We start from the raw sequence: 14,970 nt of genomic DNA, 5'->3' as shown, positions 1-14,970 counted from the left end.
AATACCTCTATTAAATGACTATATTGACGTTTATTTACAAGTGTTGGTGTTAATATTAACTTTGGTTTTCGAGTATGGATATGAGAGACCCGGCAGTTCGGAGATCTTTTTAGGAGATTTTTGACTTCGTAATAAATTACCGCTACTGATTTAAATGTCTATGTACTTGATGTCAATATAGTAATAATTAATTTTCTTTCATCATTTTAAATGATCTAAAATTTATAAATTCGAGTTCTTCAGAAAAATTATATTTTTGTAGTACGCTGGGAAGTGGGTTATGTTTCTTCACATGTATTTTTATATGTAAATTTTAGTGTTTACTAGTATGTGTATGTACTGTTTATATTATTGTATTTTTTCTTGACCATTTCATTGAAATTAGTTTTTTTCGGGCATTGATCGGTTGGCATTTGTTTGCTTTTTTACAATAGGGGGCAATAAAAACTAAAAACTTTGAACAAACAAACGGAAGGACGGACATTATTTTATTTTTTCACTAAAAATTCACAGTAAAAAAATAATTATACAAATTTATTTGAAAAAAAAAAAAAAAAAAAAAAATAAATTAAAAAATTCATAAAAAATCTTTTTTGCTCTATACTGTACCAACAAGTAAACTGGTATCACTGTATTGTTGGTATGTATTTCATTATAATTTTTATTTCTGTATGTGTTTGTTGTTCATCGCAAATATCTAAACCGGAAGTGTTTATAAGTAAATATGGCTAGTTTTTCAGTTACAGTTTTTATTTACATTTTTACTATTTTCCCTCCTTCCTTCTTTCAAAATAAATTGAGTATTGTTTTTATTAAACCAGAGTTTGTATGTTCCTGGGAAACACATACATTGCAACAAGACTTTCATTGTTTTTATTTTGCTCTTTATGTTTACTTCCTCTACATGAACAACTTGGTCCCAAAATGATTGTTTTTTTTTTGCTGATTAGCATTTTGGGCTTCTTTATGTCTTGTTACTACTTTCCATTTAAAAATAAGGTTAGTAGGCCTCTACAGGGACGGTAGTTAATAGTTTATGGGGTTAAACAAAGTTTGGGGAAAGTTGAAAAAATGGAAAATAGTTGGTGTGATAGTTAAGATGATTTTCTTTTATATAAGATTTTTGTGTAAAGTACAGATGAAGGATATTTAGATTAAAGAGTTCCCATGATGGTAATGAAATTTAAAAACAGAAAATGAATTGTATATAATGATGAACATGTAATATGATTAGGTAATTGAAAATAATTTTTATTGGATCTCTTTCTTTGTTTTAGTCCCTGAACTAGAACTGAACTATGAACTAAACTAGAAACAGAACTGACTATGAACTGAACTAGAACTGAACTAGAAACTGAACTAGAACTGACTATGAACTAGAACTGAACTATAACTGAACTAGAAACTGAAACTGAACTGAACTAGAACTGAACTAGAACTGAACTAATAAACTGAACTAGAACTGAACTAGAACTGAACTAGACAAACTGAAATAGAACTGAACTAGAACTGAACTAGAACTGAACTAGAACTGAACTAGAACTGAACTAGAACTGAACTAGAACTGACTAGAACTGAACTAGAACTGAACTAGAACTGACTGAACTGAACTAGAACTGAAACTAGAACTGAACAGAACTGAACTAGAACTGAAACTAGAAAACTGACGAGAACTGAACAGAACTGAACTCGAACTGAACTAGAACCTGAACTAGAACTGACTAGAACTGAACTAGAACTGAACTAGAACTGAACTAGAAAATGAACTAGAATGACTAGAATTAACTAGAACTGAACTAGAAATGACTAGAACACTGAACTAGAACTGACTAGAACTGAACTAGGAACTGAACTAGAACTGAACTAGAACTGAACTAGAACTGAACTAGAACTGAACTAGAACTGAACTAGAACTGAACTAGAACTGAACTAGAACTGAACTAGAACTGAACTAGAACTGAACTAGAACGAACTAAACTGAACTAGAACTGAACTAGAAACTGAACTAGAACTGAACTAGAACTGAACTAGAACTGAACTAGAACTGAACTAGAACTGAACTAGAACTGAACTAGAACTGAACTAGAACTGACTAGAACTGAACTAGAACTGAACTAGAACTGAACTAGAACTGAACTAGAACTGAACTAGAACTGAACTAGAACTGAACTAGAACTGAACTAGAACTGAACTAGAACTGAACTAGAACTGAACTAGAACTGAACTAGAACTGAACTAGAACTGAACTAGAACTGAACTAGAACTGAACTAGAACTGAAACTGAACTATTAGAACTGAACTAGAACTGAACTAGAACTGAACTAGAACTGAACTAGAACTGAACTAGAACTGAACTAGAACTGAACTAGAACTGAACTAGAACTGAACTAGAACTGAACTGGAACTGAACTAGAACTGAACTAGAACTGAACTAGAACTGAACTAGAACTGAACTAGAACTGAACTAGAACTGAACTAGAACTGAACTAGAACTGAACTAGAACTGACTAGTTTATGGTCTTTTACCAATAATATGAAAATTATTAAGGAAAACATTTATTTTTATATATTTTGCGCAGCATTATATTAATATTATATTTATTTTCTAATAAAAAAATATTCTCTACTGCAATATTTTTATTTGATGGTTAAATTTCATTAAAAATGAACCAATTGCTTCCGCGTATTTGCCGTAGCAAATAAATAAATCCAGGAAAATATTATAACAATACTGGGCGTATGATTAATATTATTTGCAACAAAAATAAATTGTATGTCTCATACGCTCTAGTGTATGTTTGCTTAAAATGTGCAAAATCTTATATTTAATTAAAAATGTATTGATTTCTTTCTAAATAAAACAATAATTGTTTATATTTATCAATATATAAAACAGAAAATGGCTTTCATTTTCTAGCAAAAGTGATATTGTTCATATTGTTGTTATTTATTCTTATTAGATTTTTATTTATTTATTTTTAAGTATGTATTTTGTTTTTCTAGTTCAGGCTGTTTTTTTTTTTTCTTTTTTATAAAATAACTTAAAGTTTATTTGATTTCTTTACTTCTACTCAATTTCAAGCAGCACTTACTTAGTTTCTTAGTCATAGTTGTTGGCTTTTTCTTAGATGTTTTTTATTTCTTTATAAATTTTTAAGTTTATTTGCTTTACAACAAATCAACAAGCATTTTATGGTCTTCAATTGAATCTCTGTTTCGTTTTCCTTTATTTTTAAGTTTTTTTTTCCAGCTTTTGTATATTTCCTCTTAGAGTTTTTTTTTCGTTGGTTGTAATCTTGAAAGAGTTGTTTGTTTCTTGCTGTATGGATTGTTGATTTAGTTTGTATCTTCCTCTTTTTTTGCTCTTCTTGCCACACTTGACTTTGTTTCTATCTTAACTTATAAACCGCCTTTGGTCTTTTTTTCTTGCTTCATTTTTTCCCATTCCCGTCTTAATATTTGTACCTTCATGCGGCTCTTCAACTCTTAACACTCGGCAGTCACTTGTAAGTGTGTGTATATGTGTGTTTGTCAAGATACTTAAGAAAGATTTAAGCACTGTACAACTGCAACATCAAGTACTTTTCAAATGACGAAGATGATGATGGTGATGACGACGACAAAGATGTTGCTGCTGCTCTTCTTAAGCAGCAAAAAAATTATATAAAAAAGTGAACCTGTTCTTACCGTGCAACATTATGCACTTAAGTTATATTGGTGGTTGTTATGTTGCATCATGTTTGTTACAAGTATGGGAGTGTGTGTGTATATTTCTAATACTGTTGTCTTGACATATGTATAACGTCTGAAGTTGATCGCTTTTTCATGTTTGTGTTTTTTTAGAATTTTTATACAAATTGAGAAAAATTCATGAGAAGAACTTATTAAAGTTGTTTGTTTTAGAAATTCTTTAATATGAAAAGACGTGAAATTGTTCAAATATTTGTTTAATTTAAATGAGTTTTATATTAAAAGCTAAAAAATTATGAAAGCCAACAGATTTTAACTTAAGCCAATTTTTTCATTCTGTTAGATTTATTTTTAGATCAGTTATAGTTCAGTTAGTTCAGTTCTAGTTCAGTTCTAGTTCAGTTCTAGTTCAGTTCTAGTTCAGTTCTAGTTCAGTTCTAGTTCAGTTCTAGTTCAGTTCTAGTTCAGTTCTAGTTCAGTTCTAGTTCAGTTCTAGTTCAGTTCTAGTTCAGTTCTAGTTCAGTTCTAGTTCAGTTCTAGTTCAGTTCTAGTTCAGTTCTAGTTCAGTCTAGTTCAGTTCTAGTTCAGTTCTAGTTCAGTTCTAGTTCAGTTCTAGTTCAGTTCTAGTTCATTTCTAGTTCAGTTCTAGTTCAGTTCTAGTTCAGTTCTAGTCAGGTTCTAGTTCAGTTCTAGTTCAGTTCTAGTTCAGTTCTAGTTCCGTTCTAGTTCAGTTCTAGTTCAGTTCTAGTTCAGTTCTAGTTCGTTCTAGTTCAGTTCTAGTTCAGTTCTAGTTCAGTTCTAGTTCAGTTCTAGTTCAGTTCTAGTTCAGTTCTAGTTCGTTCTAGTTCAGTTCTAGTTCAGTTCTAGTTCAGTTCTAGTTCAGTTCTAGTTCAGTTCTAGTTCAGTTCTAGTTCAGTTCTAGTTCAGTTTCTAGTTCAGTTTAGTTTCAGTGCTAGTTAAGTCTAGTTCAGTCTAGTTCAGTTCTAGTCAGTTCTAGTTCAGTTCTAGTTCAGTTTTAGTTCAGTTCTGTTCAGTTCTATTCATTCTAGTTCAGTTCTAGTTCAGTTCTAGTCAGTTTCTAGTTCAGTTCTAGTTCAGTTCTAGTTCAGTTTAGTTCAGTTCTAGTTCGTTCTAGTTCAGTTCTAGTTCAGTTCTAGTTCAGTTCTAGTTCAGTTCTAGTTCAGTTCTAGTTCGTTCTAGTTCAGTTCTAGTTTAGTTCTAGGTCAGTTCTAGTTCTAGTTCAGTTCTAATTCAGTTCTAGTTTAGCACTTCTTCAGTTCAGTACTTTAGGCATTTAAATAATTTTGATCATTTATATTCATTTCAAAAAAATATTATGTTGCTTTTAAATTAATTTATTTTATTTTGTTTTTTCTTTCAGGTATGACCTATTTTAAATCCTCATATGTAAGTTTGTAAAACTTAAAAAACAAATAAGCAAATATTGCTGCAATATTTTAATGTTACAACACTTAACTTTTAAAAAGAATAACAATTTTAATTACAAAATTTTAATCTACACAAACAATAGCAAAATATATTTAACTAAACATTTACTCGTAGTTTTTTGTGAGTTAAATGTATTTTTTTTCCAAAAATTTTCTAATTTTATGGTAATTTATTTTCATTTTTATGGTTACACAGAAAAAATTAATTTAAAAAAATTTTCAATTAAACGAATAATCAAAAATTTTAAAAGGGTTCAATTCATTTTGTATTTGATTCATAAAAATGTATAATCAAATACGTATTTAACAACAACAAAAATAGAAAAAAATAAAAATTTTGTATACGAAATCAATTATAAGTAGTAATTGAATATACAATTTTTGTTATAGGTTGAACTTCAAAAAATAAAATAATTGAAAACGAGGTTTTGGTAATTGAAATCGTTTTTCAGTTTTTTCTGTGTAAGTTTGAATTCTTTTTTTTCTCCATTGTTACTGCCGTAGTATGTTTCTATTGTATACCTTAAAGTATGCTAAATTACAGGTATGTTTTGGGTATGTTTGAGTGTATGTATGTTTGTTTGAAATATGTTAGAAATTTATAAAAAATTGCATGTCAAAAGATAGAAAAAATAGAAAACAATATATGTACAAATTGTTTTTGTTGAATATGTTTGTTATTTAGACATTTTTTTTTTGCCATAGACAAGAAATATTTTACACACTTCAAATTTCATTTATTTTCTGTTGATTTTTTCTCTTTTTACAAATTTTTTACTTAAATTTAATTGAAGAATTGAAAGCAATTTGTGTCAATTAAAATTTAATTGTGTTTAGAAGAAAAAAAGTTTTACATTAGGGTTCAATCACATATTTTTAAATGATTTATTAGAAAATTTTAATGTAACAAAAAGTACGTTTTTCTATGGAAATAGTTCTATTCGACGAATTTTATGATTTTTTTAAATAAACCGTTTTATGGAAAACAGCTTTTTCTCGTTTATTCAAAATTTATTTACCTCTTGAACATGATGATTTCAGGTTTCAAAACCTCAAATAACTCTTTCAACTGCTTGCATTACAAGTACCTTTAACTTTAACCAACTCTTTTGTGTATGTGTTTTTTCTCTGAACTCTTTTTCTAATCAAACAAGTTTCTATTGCTTGTCTACTGGAAATTTTCTTTTTCAATAATCAACAAGTAACAATTCAGACCAACTGACTGTAGTTATTGCATTTTTGTTGTATATTCCATTGTAAAACTCCTGAAAAACTAGTATGTACAATGACTGGCATAACAAAAACACTTAAACATGTCTAGCTGGTCCACTTGTCCAAAAGTACTTGAATATTTTCTCCACACAAAGGTTGAATCAAAGTACAGGTATTGTTTGGAATGTTTTTTTTTTTTAGTAAATAAAAAAATTTCAAGAAAAATTATTTTTATATAAAATTTTAAACAATTAATCATTGAAGAATTTGTTTAAATAACAAGAGAAATATTTCTTTAGGAAAACATATTTGCCAAAAGAATTTTTTGGAAATTACAACACCAAATATATTGCTTCAACACTTTAAGGTTTTTTCTTTTGTCTTAATTTTAAAAATTTTTGCTGGGTTATTTTAAAATATATACAAACTAAATTTGCTTTATTATTGTACATTACAATTTTCATGCTCTCCATTTAAGTAAAATAAATCAATACATTATTATTATTATTTTTTGTATTTTAATATTTATTATTGTTCTACATAATTCAACTTCCTGTAGGCCAATATTCAATAAAATTTATTTAATATACAATATATAATAATGTATACATATACATGCATAAATAAATATGCCAATACATACATGAAAATGCCATTTTCTGCTACAATTACAAATATTATAATTGACAGCCAACTTTTAGGAGCAGTGGAAAGGAAAAGCTTAAATATAATTAACATTTTCAAAAAAATCGGCAACTGAATATGCTACAGACAAGGCAATAGACCAGACTATGGACCTGACTATAGACTACAGACTAGACTATAGACTAGACTACAGACTAGACTACCAGACTAGACTATAGACTAGACTATACTAGACTAGACACTATAGACTAGACTATAGACTAGACTATAGACTAGACTATAGACTAGACTATAGACTAGACTATAGACTAGACCATAGACTAGACTATAGACTAGACTATAGACTAGACTATAGACTAGACTATAGACTAGACTATAGACTAGACTATAGACTAGACTATAGACTAGACTATAGACTAGACTATAGACTAGACTATAGACTAGACTATAGACTAGACTATAGACTAGACTATAGACTAGACTATAGACTAGACTATAGACTAGACTATAGACTAGACTATACTAGACTATAGACTAGACTATAGACTAGACTATAGACTAGACTATAGACTAGACTATAGACTAGACTATAGACTAGACTATAGACTAGACTATAGACTAGACTATAGACTAGACTACAGACTAGACTATAGACTAGACTATAGACTAGACTATAGACTAGACTAGATACTAGACTATAGACTAGACTATAGACTAGACTATAGACTAGACTATAGACTAGACTATAGACTAGACTATAGACTAGACTATAGACTAGACTATAGACTAGACTATAGACTAGACTATAGACTAGACTATAGACTAGACTATAGACTAGACTATAGACTAGACTATACTAGACTACAGACTAGACTATAGACTAGACTAGACTAGACTATAGACTAGACTATAGACTAGACTATAGACTAGACTATAGACTAGACTATAGACTAGACTATAGACTAGACTATAGACTAGACTATAGACTAGACTATAGACTAGACTATAGACTAGACTATAGACTAGACTATAGACTAGACTATAGACTAGACTATAGACTAGACTATAGACTAGACTATAGACTAGACTATAGACTAGACTATAGACTAGACTATAGACTAGACTATAGACTAGACTATAGACTAGACTATAGACTAGACTATAGACTAGACTATAGACTAGACTATAGACTAGACTATAGACTAGACTATAGACTAGACTATAGACTAGACTATAGACTAGACTATAGACTAGACTATAGACTAGACTATAGACTAGACTATAGACTAGACTATAGACTAGACTATAGACTAGACTATAGACTAGACTATAGACTAGACTATAGACTAGACTATAGACTAGACTATAGACTAGACTATAGACTAGACTATAGACTAGACTATAGACTAGACTATAGACTAGACTATAGACTAGACTATAGACTAGACTATAGACTAGACTATAGACTAGACTATAGACTAGACTATAGACTAGACTATAGACTAGACTATAGACTACTATAGACTAGACTATAGACTAGACTATACTAGACTATAGACTAGACTATAGACTAGACTATAGACTAGACTATAGACTAGACTATAGACTAGACTATAGACTAGACTATAGACTAGACTATAGACTAGACTATAGACTAGACTATAGACTAGACTATAGACTAGACTATAGACTAGACTATAGACTAGACTAGACTAGACATAGACTAGACTATAGACTAGACTATAGACTAGATAGACTACAGACTAGACTATAGACTAGACTATAGACTAGACTATAGACTAGACTATAGACTAGACTATAGACTAGACTATAGACTAGACTATAGACTAGACTATAGACTAGACTATAGACTAGACTATAGACTAGAACATAGACTAGACTAGACTATAGACTAGACTATAGACTAGACTATAGACTAGACTATAGACTAGACTATAGACTAGACTATAGACTAGACTACAGACTAGACTATAGACTAGACTATAGACTAGACTATAGACTAGACTATAGACTAGACTATAGACTAGACTATGGACTAGACTATAGACTAGACTATAGACTAGACTATAGACTAGACTATAGACTGGACTATAGACTAGACTATAGACTAGACTATAGACTAGACTTAGGCTAGACTATAGACTAGACTATAGACTAGACTAGACTAGACTATACTAGACTATAGACTAGACTATAGACTAGACTATAGACTAGACTATAGACTAGACTATAGACTAGACTATAGACTAGACTATAGACTAGACTATAGACTAGACTATAGACTAGACTATAGACTAGACTATAGACTAGACTATAGACTAGACTATAGACTAGACTATAGACTAGACTATAGACTAGACTATAGACTAGACTATAGACTAGACTATAGACTAGACTATAGACTAGACTATAGACTAGACTATAGACTAGACTATAGACTAGACTATTAGACTAGACTATAGACTAGACTATAGACTAGACTATAGACTAGACTATAGACTAGACTATAGACTAGACTATAGACTAGACTATAGACTAGACTATAGACTAGACTATAGACTAGACTATAGACTAGACTATAGACTAGACTAGATAGAATAGACTAGACTATAGACTAGACTATAGACTAGACTATAGACTAGACTATAGACTAGACTATAGAACTAGGACTATAGACTAGACTAGACTAGACTATAGACTAGACTATAGACTCGACTATAGACTAGACTATAGACTAGACTATAGACTAGACTATAGACTAGACTATAGACTAGACTAAGACTAGACTATAGACTAGACTATAGACTAGACTATAGACTAGACTAGACTAGACTATCTAGACTATAGACTAGACTATAGACTAGACTATAGACTAGACTATAGACTAGACTATAGACTAGACTATAGACTAGACTATAGACTAGACTATAGACTAGACTATAGACTAGACTATAGACTAGACTATAGACTAGACTATAGACTAGACTATAGACTAGACTATAGACTAGACTATAGACTAGACTATAGACTAGACTATAGACTAGACTATAGACTAGACTATAGACTAGACTATAGACTACTACTATAGACTAGACTATAGACTATACTAGACTAGACTATAGAACTATAGACTATAGACTAGACTATAGACTAGACTATAGACTAGACTATAGACTAGACTATAGACTAGACTATAGACTAGACTATACTAGACTATAGACTAGACTATAGACTAGACTATAGACTAGACTATAGACTAGACTATAGACTAGACTATAGACTAGACTATAGACTAGACTATAGACTAGACTAGACTATAGACTATAGACTAGACTAAGACTAGACTATAGACTAGACTATAGACTAGGACTATAGACTAGACTATAGACTAGACTATAGACTAGACTATAGACTAGACTAGACTAGACTAGACTATAGACTAGACTATAGACTAGACTATAGACTAGACTATAGACTAGACTATAGACTAGACTATAAGCAGACTATAGACTAGACTATAGACTAGACTATAGACTAGACTATAGACTAGACTATAGACTAGGACTATAGACTAGACTATAGACTAGACTATAGACTAGACTATAGACTAGGACTATAGACTAGATTATAGACTAGACTATAGACTAGACTATAAACTAGGCTATAAACTAAAATATAGACTGGACTTTAGACTAGACTTTAGGCTAGACTAGACTATACGTTTAGAAATAATGTATTCCAACTTTAGTTCGATTTGAGCCCCTCTAACTCTTTATTAATAGTTCCAACCTTGGTGCAAATTTCTTCCAAATCGATTTTTTAAGTTGGGTCACTTGACACGAAATTGCCCATATACATATGTACATATGTATTGTAATATATAACATATACTTAAAGCCATTTAAATTTTGTTCAAAAGCCATTAACCTTTCAAAATTATTTAATATTTTATAGCAAAACTATCTACAATATTTTTTTCCATTTAGCTTTAACAAAGTTTTTAAAAGTCAAGTGGTATTATTGTCATGTAGTTTTTTTGTTTTTCACCCCTCCCAGTACTCAAGGAATAGCTGGCATGTATAACCTCTAACTAGGAAAAATAAAATTCAAACAAACTATTGAATACGAATACAGAAAAAAAACTAAATATCTTACTATATACAAATGTACGTATGTATGTACAACACAATGCAATGTGCTTTATATACAGCAAAAGTGTTCAAATGAAATCAATAACCCTAGAGAATTTCAGACATCATGACGACAGCAAAATTCACTCACAATAATTTTCCATTCATGAGTGTGTGTGTGTGTGTAAAAGAGAGTAAAAAAAACTTAGGAAACGGAAACTAAAGTATTTCAAACGTATAAATTGTCTGTGTATGAGTGCGAGTAAAGAACAAACGCAGAAACTCAAGCAACGAATGAATGAATTTGATGCATAAACTGCTATTTGACGGTGTTAGTGCAAAAAAAATGAACAACAGTTTTGGTAGAAAACTTATATTTCATGTAACTGTTTCCCCAAAATTTTTGTTTTATGTTCATATCATGCTAGTGCAGACATATTTGGTAAAAGGAAAATATACTATAAATTATATGGATTTTTGCCAAAATTTATTTTATTTATTTTAAGTAAGTTTGATTTTTAAATGCTTGTGCGGCAAAGAGGGGCAAAGGAAACCAAAAATACATTATAAAATTAATGTGCCAACTAGGGTCAACACAAATCATGGTAAAAGACTTTTGAAAACAAAAAAAAAATAGTTCAAAATGTAGAGTTCAATAAACTGGGTTAGGGATTTTTTTTTTTGGTTTAAAAAACGGATTTAAACTAAATTGAGAAAATGTTTTAAAGCGAATGAATAGAAGGCTGTGCCTTAAGCAATCTTAACTAATTAGTTTGATGTTTTTCTTGAAAAAAAAAAAAATAAAATTACAAAAAAAATTGTTTCATTTTATTTACAATTTCATTATAATTTTTAACCTTGCTAGAGCATTATCATTTACCTTAACCTTCACTTGCATTCTAAACATTTGTCCTTCCTTCTGTTTTATATAAAATCTTGTGGGATTTTTCTCTTTTTTTACTGCTTCAGCTTGGAAAAAGTTTTAGAAGACACAATTTTATACTTTCATGGCAGCAGGCAACAAAACAATTTTGCTTTAACTTGTGGCAATAACTAACTTGCCACATGCAACACACATGCAGGGCATGAAAGGAAAGGCAGTAGAGAAAAAAAGGAAAATTTCACATAATTGTATTGTTTTATTCAGGGTCTCACTGCAGTTTACACTGCATTTTCATTCGCTTTTGCTAGCATTTCATTTTGTTTCTATTTTCCTTTTCTGCTGCTATTTTATTATAGTTTTATTCCCAAAGGATGTGTTACGCATTTGTCTATTCTAAAACAGTTGTTCTGCTATTATTTTCCTCTGCTATTTCATAGTTATAAAAGGCTTGTAGTTGTTGTGTTTTTCCATGTTTTACAATAAATTGAAAAAAAAGTTTTTTTTTGCTGCCCATTAGGCATTGAAATTTTTATATAAACCAGCGTAAAGAAGAAAATATTTTTGTTAATTTTTTCTCTATTTAAGCTAAGAACAAGAACATAATAATATATCCAGGGGAAAGAAATGTAATTTAAAATTTAATTAAACCTTAGAAAAAGAATCTTAATATATAGGTCAGGGTTTTAAAGGTAATTTTTTGAAAGAAAACTAAAATATGAAATAACTTTTTAATTTATAACTAAAACCAATCAAAATATTCCAATTATTACCTTTAAACATTTGCTATTTAATTGTTAATATTTTCAATGCTAACGTATGATTAATTTTTGCATTAAAAATTAATCATACGTTATAATAATCTTTTAAAATTATTAAATCATAAACTTAATTTTCCTCTTAATCTCTTTGTTTAAATTTTATAAACAATTTTTCATAAACAATGACTTCTAATAGCAATTTAACATAAATTATTTAAAACCCATAAATCACATTAAATTGATTACAGAAAAAAAATAATATATTTTACCTTGACACAATAATTCAATATATGAAAATATTTAGCTTAACAGAAAATGAGAAAAGGGCAGAAATAAAACAAAAAGTTATTGAAAACTGTTACATTATTAAACATGAAATTAATATTAAAATCCAAAAATATTTTCATTTATAAATATTTTAATAATTTTAAACATACTTACACAATACAGACAAATATACATATGTATACATAAAAGCATGCATTTGTGTTGCAACACATGTGAAAGCTGTTAGCTGGTATAAGTGTATTTTACTACAAAAATATTTATAATAATAAAGTTTTGTACATATATAATGTTTAAATACATGACAAAATTGTACATTTACATAAATATACACAATTACAAATATATAACGGGAAAATGAAATATTTTATAAAAATACATTTACGTTAATATTATTATAATTTTTAAGGCAAATAATTATCGTATATGTATATTAATTACAATATATATATACATAAAAATAATACAAAAGACGAAAAAATTTTAATATTTTCAGTTTTATCTATACATTAGTACCAAAAACTACGTATGAATATTATTAGATTCTAATATACTATTGCAGTCTATATATTAGTTTATAATCTAATCTATAGACTAGACTATAGTTTAGTTTATAGTCTAGTATATAGTCTAATTTGTAGTCTGGTCTATTGGATAGTCTTTAATCTAGTCTATAGTCTAGTCTATAGTATAGTCTATAATATATTTTATAGTCTAGTCTATAGCCTAATCTAAAGTCAGAAGTCTAGTCTAAAATCTAGTCTGTAGTCTAGTCTATATTCTAGTCTGTAGTCTGTATTCTAGTCTACAGTCTAGCTTATAGTCTTGTCCATGGCCTAGTTTATAGTCTAGTCTATAATCTAGTCTATAGTCTAGCTTATAGTCTTGTCCCATGGCCTAGTTTAAGTCTAGTCTATAATGTAGTCTATAGTCTACTCTATAGTTTAGTCCTTAGTCTAGTCTATAGTCTAGTCTATAGTCTAGTCTATAGTCTAGTCTATAGTCTAGTCTATAGTCTAGTATAGTCAGTATAGTCTAGTCTATAGTCTAGTCTATAGTCTAGTCTATAGTCTAGTCTATAGTCTAGTCTATAGTCTAGTCTATAGTCTAGTCTATAGTCTAGTCATATAGTCTAGTCTATAGTCTAGTCTATAGTCTAGTCTATAGTTCTAGTCTATAGTCTAGTCTATAGTTAGTCTATAGTCTAGTCTATAGTCTAGTCTATAGTCTAGTCTATAGTCTAGTCATAGTCTAGTCTATAGTCTAGTCTATAGTCTAGTCTATAGTCTAGTCTATAGTCTAGTCTATAGTCTAGTCTATAGTCTAGTCTATAGTCTGTCTCTAGTCTAGTCTATAGTCTAGTCTATAGTCTAGTCTATAGTCTAGTCTATAGTCTAGTCTATAGTCTAGTCATATAGTCTAGTCTATAGTCTAGTCTATAGTCTAGTCTATAGTCTAGTCTATAGTCTAGTCTATAGTCTAGTCTATAGTCTAGTCTATAGTCTAGTCTATAGTCTAGTCTATAGTCTAGTCTATAGTCTAGTCTATAGTCTAGTCTATAGTCTAGTCTATAGTCTAGTCTATAGTCTAGTCTATAGTCTAGTCTATAGTCTAGTCTATAGTCTAGTCTATCGTCTAGTCTATAGTCTAGTCTATAGTCTAGTCTATAGTCTAGTCTATAGTCTAGTCTATAGTCTAGTCTATAGTCTAGTCTATAGTCTAGTCTATAGTCTAGTCTATAGTCTAGTCTATAGTCTAGTCTATAGTCTAGTCTATAGTCTAGTCTATAGTCTAGTCTATAGTCTAGTCTATAGTCTAGTCTATAGTCTAGTCTATAGTCTAGTCTATAGTCTAGTCTATAGTCTAGTCTATAGTCTAGTCTATAGCCTAGTCTATAG

At 29.4% G+C, this 14,970-nt stretch overlaps 1 protein-coding gene across 1 annotated transcript in view; it reads right to left on the bottom strand.

The window, feature by feature from the left end:
• The window catches only part of LOC119613379, a 74,634-nt gene extending 71,526 nt beyond the window's left edge, over positions 1-3,108 (bottom strand). The window contains exon 1 of the mRNA XM_037969413.1: positions 3,093-3,108. Coding sequence (XP_037825341.1) covers positions 3,093-3,108 — 16 coding nt within the window. The remainder of the gene's footprint in view (positions 1-3,092) is intronic.
• Positions 3,109-14,970: the final 11,862 nt, after the last annotated feature.

This window comes from Lucilia sericata, unplaced genomic scaffold (genome assembly GCF_015586225.1).
Source record: "Lucilia sericata isolate MDLA Ls3-8-SP2 unplaced genomic scaffold, ASM1558622v1 Contig000039F_arrow, whole genome shotgun sequence".
NCBI lineage: Eukaryota > Metazoa > Arthropoda > Insecta > Diptera > Calliphoridae > Lucilia > Lucilia sericata.
This window is presented reverse-complemented; position numbering and strand designations above follow the sequence as displayed.